At 39.1% G+C, this 10,744-nt stretch overlaps 1 protein-coding gene and 1 long non-coding RNA gene across 2 annotated transcripts; both read right to left on the reverse strand.

Annotated features, from left to right (window-relative positions):
* Positions 1 to 5,348: 5,348 nt before the first annotated feature.
* On the reverse strand, positions 5,349 to 7,048 carry LOC141332892 (zona pellucida sperm-binding protein 4-like). The gene is made up of 8 exons (XM_073837854.1): positions 6,787 to 7,048; positions 6,524 to 6,711; positions 6,352 to 6,449; positions 6,125 to 6,282; positions 5,864 to 6,056; positions 5,644 to 5,791; positions 5,495 to 5,567; positions 5,349 to 5,422 (listed from the first exon to the last, which is right to left on the reverse strand). The coding sequence occupies exons 1-8, from the start codon at positions 7,046 to 7,048 to the stop codon at positions 5,349 to 5,351; spliced, it is 1,194 nt and encodes a 397-aa protein (XP_073693955.1).
* Positions 7,049 to 8,171: 1,123 nt separating this feature from the next.
* LOC141333933 (uncharacterized) lies at positions 8,172 to 10,436 on the reverse strand. The gene is made up of 3 exons (XR_012355443.1): positions 10,244 to 10,436; positions 9,975 to 10,164; positions 8,172 to 9,064 (listed from the first exon to the last, which is right to left on the reverse strand). It is a non-coding gene; the product is annotated as an uncharacterized lncRNA (long non-coding RNA).
* Positions 10,437 to 10,744: the final 308 nt, after the last annotated feature.

Raw genomic sequence — 10,744 nt, forward strand, 5'->3', positions numbered from 1 at the left:
GATGGTCTGCATAGCACTGCGATTCTTTGCAAGTGGCATGTTTCTGTATTCTGTCGGTGATGCAGAAAACCTCAATAAAGCCACTATTTGCCGCACAATAAGAAAAGTAAGTCTGGCATTGAAATCTCTTGTGCACATATTTATCACCTTCCCTGGCCACAGAAGATTCATCCACATCAAGGAGGAGTTCTACAAGATTGCAGGTAACATGAATAATAACAGATTACTACAAAATGTTACATTAGCACAGTCACAGTATGACACTCATTGTTTTGTGTTACAGCTTTTCCTAATGTAATTGGTACAGTGGATTGCACCCATATTCGTATCCAACGCCCCTCAGGGGCACATGAGGGAGATTATGTGAACAGGAAATCCTTCCACAGTGTCAATGTTCAGGTAAGAATAAGTAATGGTTACTGTCAGCTACATAATAATTCTGTGCATTAAATTACCTTAATAGGCTATATATTTTTTACAGATGATCTGTGATGCTGACTGCCTTATCACAAATTTAGAAGCAAAGTGGCCTGGCTCAGTCCACGACTCCAGAATCTTTCGGGCCAGTAGAATTTACCAGAGACTCTCTCTAGGTAAACCACCCCATTTTTTTTAAGCACCTTGAACATCAAGAGTACAGTACTTGTAAGAATTATGTTTTGTATTCACAGGTGAGTTCTCTGGTGTGCTGCTTGGGGACAAAGGTTATGCCTGTGAGACATTTCTGATGACTCCCCTTACAGACCCCCAAACCCCAGCACAGCAAGCTTACAACCACGCCCATGCCAAAACCAGGGCTCGAATTGAAATGACCTTCGGCCTCCTGAAATCCCGATTTCAGTGCCTGCACCACCTGAGGGTCTCCCCAGACAGAGCATGCGACGTGACTGTTGCCTGCACAGTGCTGCACAATATTGCCAGCCTAAGAAAAGAAAGGGCTCCCAGAGTTGCTTTGGATGTTGATTGGGACAATGCTGCCATATTCCCAGATAACAGAAATGGTAGACTTGTTAGAGAACAATACATTGCAAATTATTTCAGTTAATTTAGTTTTGATTTAGCCCATCCCTTAATAAAGGATAATGTAGGCTATATAACTTTTTCATGTGTACATGCATTTTATTTGGCATCAGTAGCACACACTGTGGTTATCTTCCCAAATTCTAGTTCCACTTCACTGGATCAATAACTATAAAGTGAACTTGACATTCATAAAAAAATTTACAAGACCACAATGGTTTTGGAATATTTTTCTTTTATTATTTTGCTGTTATCACTTGTCAGCTTGGAGCTTTGGAGAGAAGAAATTATGATGATTAATACATTGTGTTACAGTCATGGTTACGGTATGAACTGAAGTCACTTACTTCTGTTTCTAGTTTCTGGATTTCCAGTTCTAGTTTCCTCAGTGTCTTGCGTTTTATTTGCATGTCAAGGTCCATGTCCTGCAGCTTTCTTTTGTTCACATCAATCTTGACTTCTGTCAGCTCGATCTGTCTCTTAAGATGTGTTGTGTAGAGATATCTGACAGTTTGTGAATTCTGTGAACACCTTTTAGTTAGCATAGCAGAATTTTTGCATAATGTAAATTTACTTTAGGCAATACTCACTATGTTACCAGGCTGCTTATCAGGCTGCCCAATGTCAGGATCCTTTAACAAATGATATTTTCTATTAGTACCACTTCCCTGACTTCTTATCTATTATAAACTTAAAAAATGTGTCCATTTCCACAAAATTGACATGATACCTCGAGCCTTCTAGAGTCCAGCGACACGGTCTCATCATCGGCAGAAGTGCCCTCCACTGCTGTAGATGTGGCTTCCCTCTGCCATATTCATTACTGGTATTGATATTTTTGACAGAACACGCAAAGCCAATGATTTAATAAAGAATACTCACCGGCAAATCATAGTCTGGTGGCTCCAAAAGTGTAAGGGTGTTACCAGCCACTGCAAGGTAAGGCAAAGTCACACAGTCCACATAACAAAATATAAATGGATTTCAATATTTTCCATGCGCAGTAGTATGGCAATAATGTACATTGTATGAAGAGGCCAGTATCCCTTGCTGGGCCAGAGTCAGTGGCTGTCCCTCCCTGGATCCCTTCAATCACTGGCTTCCCTTTATTTAAGTCCAGGGCCAGCTCCTCTGCTGGGGTGAAGTCTTGGGTTGGAGGGCCACCCCCCGTACCAGTAATATGACTTTTTTTTTTAATGGCTAAAATCAGCACAGATAATAAAATGTCAGCAAACATGTCACCTATGTTCTCAGCAAACAAGTCACTTACCAGCCTGCAAAATATTCTTGTATTTAATCTTGACTTGCTGCCAAGTCCTTTTTTGGCCAGACATGTTCGTTCTTTAAGAGGAATAGATAGATACAAATGATAAAATAGATTAGATGGATAAAAATAGAGCAAATTATCTGATTATAGATTACATCAAATCAATTAGAAACAAAACCTACATACAAATAGATAAGAGTAAAAGGATTAAACAGATTAGAGACATAAAATAAACTAAATATATCAAATAGATGCACATAGTGGGTTAGTGTTTGCAATTATTCTTCATGTTAAATGCATGTCCACTGGACACATTTAAGGCAAAGTATACAATTATTTTTTTTAAATGACAAGTAACTCCTTGAATTGTAATTATGAGGGTTTCAGTGGAGCACTGGTTATTTGGACTACTTACGCATTCAATCGGTCCGCTATTGTTTGCCAGGCATTCTCTCTTTGCTTTATTACAGCAGCTGTGTTGCCTTTTTTACATATTATATGTTTCACTTCTTCATAAGTTTCCATAAGAAGCTGTTGCTCATTAGGAGAAAAGTATGCCGCACGGGTTTTGTCCATATTTGCATCGGTGATTCTGTGATCGATTTCGTGATCTTTTTAAGAATACCATGAACGCGCATTTATTCAAACTATATACACCTGGCTTAACATATCCGCGCGTTCTCATCCTGGCTCAGCAAACGTGCAACGGATTAAGCCAGGATGCACTGATTAAACTAGGTCAAGCCGCGACTGTTCTGTTATCCTGGCTTTCTTAATTCTACTTTTGTGCAATACCCCTCTGGTGTGTTCGAAGAACCCAGTTAGCCGGATCATGATTAGCCCGATGATATAATCTTGGATGTCTCATTTGATCTCGGATGTTTTAAGCAACGTACGAAGAACGAGCCCCAGGTCTCTCAGCGAGCGGCGATTCGAAACAGTGAATCATTTTGTGAATCAACCGATTCAATTGACTCGGTGTTTGTAATTCGTGTTTCTGATCTGAATCACTAACAGAGAGAGAAATCAGACTGATCTGTGGATGTGCTTTACTCTCTCAAAATAACGTTCATTATTAGATCAAATATTACAATGTTACACGCAGTAGTTATACAGTTTAAATCGCCTGTAAACCATATAAGCCTGAACGCGTATGAATTTAAGCACTTTAAATCATTAAGACTACAAACCTTTCTTCCGCTGAAACCATACACCGCAGCCTCATGACGTCACACAACCAGATCAAAAATAAAAGTCCTGTTCACGCGTTTCTGTGTCTACAATCCAAAGAGTGCAAAGATATTTACAGGGAAACACATGTGAACTATAAAATGTATGTCAATGATATTAAGAATTTTTTTTCTTGGTGAAATACATATTAAAGTATATATAAAGATTAAAATGATAAAACTATTATTTTACAATAATTTACAAATGGTGATTTATAATTTTAATTTATTATTCATTTTTTTTATTTTTCCAAAATGCATTCATTCATTCTTTCATTTATTCATTTATGAATGAATGAATGATGCATTTATATAGCGCTTTAATTGTGTATTGCCGTGCACCCAAAGCGCTTTACAATCATATGGGGGATCTCTCCTCAATCACCAGTTTATTCATTTATTCATTTCTGACAATGTTTATGTCCACAATGGTTTCTTTCCATGTTCATTTAATATTTACTTAATTTTGTATTTATTTCTGCATTATGTCTACATTTATTTACTTATTTACAGGGTTTCCACGGGGTCTTAAAAAGTCTAAATTTTAAAAATCTAAATTTTAGGCTTTAAAAAGTCTTAAATTCGCTGTTCTAGGTCTTAAATAATTTCACACAGGTCTTATTTTTCCGATGTCCATGTAACGCTACCTCTGAAACTCTTTTAAATTCTCTTTTTTTTTGTTTCCGTGGTGTTGTAGTTCTTTATTTCACTATTCCAAATATAATTTGCTGTATTTAAACTACAAATGAGACCAACATGCAATAGACCTTTTTCACAGAAACCGGAAATACGCAATCGCAGGGTATGCAGACTTCCTGTGTAATGTCAACACAGCAGAAAGCTGGGTAATTTAAAATGGAGAGTCTACACAACTTCCCTGACTGGTTTGCCAAAGATAACTTTTGCCGACCTGATAAGAGTTGTGGAGGAAAACTCCATCACAAAGAGGAACAAATTGGATAAAGGATATAAATAGGGTGACCAGATGTCCCAAAATCTAAGCTGCTGTCCCGAATCCCGCTCTAATTGTCCCGAAAATTAAACTGGTCTGCAGCGAAATCAAAGTAAAAATGAATTTATTGACTTGTGCAGAGTTCCATAAATACATCCTGGGAAAGACGGGAGTGCTGGCAACAGTGAAAAGCTCTTCAAAATATGCTGATGTCGAGCCTCCACAACCTCGGTAGGCTATATAGCTCAAGTGTGAATTTAAAGTTATTGTTTCTATTAATTTATCTAGGCTATATGCACAGAGACAATACGACCTTTTTGCTTTATAGAGTAGATGAAGAGAGCGCAAGTTGCAGCAGCCGTTAGGACAGTTGAAAGTGCAGACAGAAGTCGTGTGAAGAAGTCAGACCGGTCGAGGGCGAGGCACCGTGTTTAAAATAATACTTCTATAGCCTACGTATTAGGCTATATCAATTTATATGCATATGTAAATGTTAATAAAAATATGACTGGTTCATTAACTTCAGTTTGAAGTATAAAAATGCCTAACATTACTTCTATATTATATGTAGGCTACTTATATTAATAAAAACATGAAAGTCATCATCTTTATTACACCCCCCCGTCCCAAATTTCAACCAATCTCATCTGGTCACCCTAACTGAACCAGATCTTAAGGGAAGGGTGTCTATTAGATCTTTTGAGAACACAAATTTTGTGAACCAAAACAGGTCCAATGGTTGATGCACCAAATGACTGAAGGTAGATTTGGAGTCACAATTGATCTTAACATAGCAAATAAACAAGCAACTTTAGGTAGCTTGGCATGAAACACTGAGACAGTGTAAGGTTCTACATGGTTTATTAAAAGACAACTCAAATCATACAACCAAGCTCACTTCTCCACTGGAAACAGTTTGTCCAATAGTGGAGGTCCTCACAGCAACATCTCTTCCTAAAAAGGAGAAATAGTGAGAAAGGCCACGAAGTCACAAATCAAGTGGAAATAGTTACTTCGTGCACTTACTCTTCCTGCCACAGCTTTGCTCACAGGAGCCAGAATAGGGATGGCACACCGCCGTACTGCAATGGATGAAGATCTGAAAGAGAAAAGGGTTAAGCCATAGAATCCATTAAAGAGTAATATTAGGGGTTCAGGAAGAGCTGAGAGCATACAGTTTCCTGCAGAGGAGCCAGTGATGCTGGATCAACAAATGTGAACATCTTGACAACGAAGCGCTTGTAGTGGGTTGGGAACTGAAGACCAGACGCTCTAGTCACTGGAACCAGTGCGGTCAGGTAACGGTCATCATAGTAAGGGCATCTGAAGAGGAAAGAGGCAGTTAGAGAGTTCCTCACAGCAGACTAGCTGGATAAAGACTGTCAGTAGACTCACCCATCAATCAGAAGATCCCACTGGGGTAGACTGAGTGGACTGGGGGTTGATGTCGCCCAACAACGTCCCAGCATCAGGACAAGGTTGGGGTCAGTCCTCTCCAGAATGCGCACCTCAACATACACAGGCTCTCGCAGGACTTTCGTGACGGGATAATCAGCAGCACCGTAGTAGGACGTGTAGGCCTCATCCCCTGAGGAACACTGGGGTTTAACCACAGTCCACTGCAACCTGGACTTTAAGACTGAAGACAAGTCTTACCTTCTGCGCAACCTTTGGTGACACATTGGCCATTGGCCAGTCTAAGCTCCACTCTGAGAGGTCCAGGAGCAGCTACTGGTGGAGGTGCAGGAACACTGTTGACCTCCACAACCAGAGCTTCCACAGCAGTACCAGAGTACCTACACTGGAAGAGAAGCCTGGACAACAAACGGTCAACTTGAGTTTGTCAGAGATGGTACTTAAGATAAAGGGTATGAGTCACCTACTCAAAATGGCTGTCTCTCGTGATGGAACCAAACGGACCAACGCCTACTTCATACGAGGAGGTCATTCTGTTTTCATACACCACATATCCACTGTCCTCCTGCAAATATGAACACTGTTGGCATCCAGCCCATCATAAGCCATGCAGAATAAAGCCAGAAGCATTCTTCTCACCATCATACTCGTGCCACATGCGGTGACAGGGAACTGGTATATAGCAAAGAAAGGTGTAGAGTCCACAGGAGCGCAAGGTGGTTCACTTCCACCCACTAGACGGACCGAATCCAGACTCAGTCGAGGCAGCGTAACATCTCTAGCCACCACTACCACAAACTGACCATCTCTAATACACTGGACAGTCACTGGAATGACATACAAGAGTAGATTAATGTGGGTAACAAACATTAACCAAATTTCATCAGATTCGAAACCCTTACCTGCTTTCCCATAGTAACACTGTTGTCCGTTAAAGCAGCAGTTGATAGCCTCACACTCAGCACCACTGATACCAGGTTGTCCACATTGGATCTGCTCATAATCAGCTACAGCACATTTGTCAACAGGCTCAGCCTTCACCGGCTGCTGAAGCTGAAACTTCTGAGGAACCTGCTGAGCAGATTGTTGTTGAGCTGACTGTTTAAACCGATGGTCAGACGGCTGGAACATCAGAGCTTGAGGATTCTGAGCTGGGAAACCCATTTGAGGAAGAGCACTGCAAAAAGAACAAGCCAAAACACATAGTGTTTGGAAATAACATAAATGCCACTTTCCTGCCATTACTAAACAACTGAGCATAGTTTCAGGAGGCCTTGAACTGCTATTTATACTCTGCAAATGAATAGTCGTTATCAACCACACCCCCTTTAATCAAGAACCATTACAGCTGCTCTGACTAATTAACTTTAACTTCACATTTGATTGGATGTTCTTGAACAACAGTGGCTGCATCTTACGGGCAAAAACGCTGTTTTTTCATGCAGCTGTGAAGTTTGAGATTTAGGCCTTTGTGTTTTTTCAGAAAACAGCCAAACATCACTGATAAGTGTTTCTTTTATAGCACTTTATCTATTTGTATCAATAGATTTCAATTACAATACATATTTTTAAGGCCAAGAGTTTTTTTCTCCAACACTGAGCCATAAATCTCCACTTCAGCAGCACTTACACACACCACACTTTACATTTGTATTCTGTCTATATCCTGAAGGTTTTTACAGAGGGATTTGTTCATATTAGCTTGATTTTATACAACATTTTCTCCCCAAAATGGTAAGAAATACATGTTTTTTGTCTGTTCAAAGTGTTTTCCTGAATTATGGAGTGATGAAATGAAATACCCCAAATTCCCTCTGTAAAAGCATTTGACACTGTCAAAAAATTAAACAAGAATTTTGAAACTGACTTCATCCAGTGTTTAGATTTCTGGACTAGAAATGTATGCAAATAAACACATATTTCATATTATCAATGTAATCGATCAACTGGGTCAGTAAGGCGATAACTATTAGTTGTCTTTTTTACCCTATTCACTGGCAGTGTCTCGCCTTAATTTAAGAATTTTTAGAAATTTTGACTAGAAACAAGATAAAAATACTAAGATAAGCCTTTTTTTTCTTTTTTAAAAGATAGCCATCTCATGGGGGTGGTGCAGATGTACATGATTATTGTCAAATGCTCATTAATATTCTTAAGGGATAACTACCCACATAGCAAAATTGGTTTGGCCCAGTGATGGGCCACACAATCCACTTTTACTTGGCCCAAATACAGCAGTGAATTACGGTACATGACTGGACCAGGTCTGGATTCCAGACAAGGGCCACACATGGGCCATAACTGGCCCAAGTCTCAGCCAAGTAAATTAACTATAACTGGCCCTGAATTGGGCCAGATCAAAATGTAACATTTGAACCAAAACACAGCCTTAAGTAAACCATATCAACACCAGTGTTTAACCAGAATGCCCAAAACTGAGCCACACCTAAGCCTGATCTACAGGTGAACTAAACCTGGCAGCCAAAATATGGGCCATAAAAAGGCCATGAGAGATCAATATCTCTGCCACCTGTGTGACCATAGCTGGCTCTATTCCGGTCCTATATGCTGGACCAGATGGGTTCCACATGTCAGCCATAACCTCCTAGATAAATAATCACAACAAAGACAGTATTCTTAACAAATGTTTAATCATGTTAACATCAAAGCATTGACACCTGACATTTTAAAGTTGTTCAAATGAAGTAAGTAGAAGTTCTGTGCCATGTTTTAGTTCATGAAGTTATATTTTAAATGTAACACTTGATCATCCATGTTTCTGATCATGAAGTTTCATGCTTTGTCTAAAGCTTGACTGTCCATGTTTCTGATTAGGAACAAAATTTACTTGACATACACTTGAACATCCATGTTTCTACTCATCGAGTTTCACTTCACATAACACTTGAGCGTCCAGGTTTATGGTCAGGAAGTAGCACTCTTCAAATGACTCTGAAACATTAATGATTCTGTTAATGAACAAGTTGCACTCTGAACAGAGCCTTGGAACATCCATTCCTAAAGTCTGTTAACTAGTCGTACTCTCCTCACACACTCTATTCTTCATCCTCTCTTTTCGGCCACCATCTCTGTCTGGGGCGAGATATAGCCATCTTTTAATGATGGCATGAATTAATTTTTCTTTGGCCTCAGATGTCAGACAGTTGCACCTCACAGCCGCTGAAAAACACAAGCACACATGGTGTATAATTAGCTTTTGCATCAGGTAACAGGTAACATGGCTATTGGATAAAATACAATATTACCACAAAAACTGAACCAATGACCTTTAGACAAACATTCTGTATTGTCTTTTACCATCTACCCATCTTCCAGTTAATTATCGTTTCTTACTTCCCCCAGCCCTTCATCGTTTAGATTGTCTGAAATAGCCCAAATTCTGACTGTCTACTATGGGTAAAAGATAATTTTACACATCTCAGGAACACACTACCACTTAGCTTAAAATGACTGTGTGAAATATGTATAGATTAATTCTACTTGGGATTTTGTTTATTTTTACTTTTAAATTCAGTGTATGTTTTTGTTATGCAACCTTGAGCTTGTGTTGAGGTACTATATACATAAAACATTCTCTCTCTCCTTCATTTTCTAAATCTCTTATAGAGTGCATTCATGCTTTAAGCATTTAAATAAAGAGAGAGATAAAAAATTGTGATGACAATCTCCACAACAAAAAACATTTTTGAAAACTGGACAAAAAGACAAAAGGTACAAGACTGTGTACTTAAAGGCTTTAGAAATAACTGCAGTCCCATGAAGCACTATATAATCAAATTAAAAACAGCAGTGATAGTGTACTTTTTCCACAAAGAATTGAGGAAAAAAGTGGAATATACATAAAAGTGGAAAAGACGCAACACTTATTTGTACATTACTTGTCACATCCTGATGTCACATGTCTTTACAGAATTTTTATGTGTGTGTGTGTGTGTGTGTGTGTGTGTGTGAGCATGCACAGATTGCAAAAATCACTGGCAATGTGAATTAATCAAAATCAGATGATCCTGAGGCTAATCCCATGACACACTATCAGTGCATTCTGAAAAGGGCTAGACAATATACTCACAACTTTGGTAACTGGATGTTTGCTGGATGTCCCAGGTGTAGTGTGGCTCATGGAGCCTTGAAGGTTCAGAGTGCCCTGGATATCCCTACGTTTGTGGGGTGGTCTTCTGACCTCGACGTTGGCATGCCTTAAAAGGGCCTCAGTGCTTGATTTACAGCTCTCAGAGAGAACATGATGCCAGGCATACCTCCTGCAACATACAAAATATCTTAGTCCTTTAACAGCTGTAATAAAATGCACTGTAATTAAAAAAAGCTGACACTTCTTACTTGTTTTTGACTTGGTTCCTTAAATGCCTTCCATCTCATCATTAGGGATGTCAGGAACACTGTGGAAGAGCTTAGGGTCTAATTTGGCTTTCCAGGGTCTAATTTGTTGTGCTGTCTAGGAATATTTGGAGCATCAGGTATGGAATACATTCTGCTTAAAAGTACAAAATCTCTTGGTCATTTATCTGCTGTGATAAAATACATTATTATTTTAAAAAGCAGAAGCTTTTTACCCTTCTCTTAAATTTTGGTTAATGCAGGCGTTCTTCTGTCTCATTATTATCATCATCATCTTCTCCGGGGAAAAGAATGTTCTTAGGTCTAACACATTTACCAATTCCAAGATATACTTTTATTTGTAAATGTGGTGCGAAACATTAATATAAACAAACAATCTAACCAAACCCCTACTTTCTTTTTCTTTGAAATTGGTGAGTTCCTTCCATCGGTCTGATCAATGTCTGTGTGATCAACAGCTAGAGGTAGTTTACGTCTAGCTTT

Source organism: Garra rufa, chromosome 4 (genome assembly GCF_049309525.1).
Source record: "Garra rufa chromosome 4, GarRuf1.0, whole genome shotgun sequence".
Taxonomy (NCBI): Eukaryota; Metazoa; Chordata; class Actinopteri; order Cypriniformes; family Cyprinidae; genus Garra; species Garra rufa.

Bases quoted from the DNA above. Each gene is read 5' to 3' on its own strand.
- LOC141332892 (XM_073837854.1), bottom strand. From the start codon at position 7,048: ATGGGTTTCCCAGCTCAGAATCCTCAAGCTCTGATGTTCCAGCCGTCT. The intron at 6,283-6,351 runs GTAGGTGACTCA...TTTGTTGTCCAG, and splicing joins ACGAGAGACAGCCATTTTGA to GCTTCTCTTCCAGTGTAGGT. The intron at 5,792-5,863 runs GTGAGTCTACTG...TTTCCTCTTCAG, and splicing joins TGGGATCTTCTGATTGATGG to ATGCCCTTACTATGATGACC.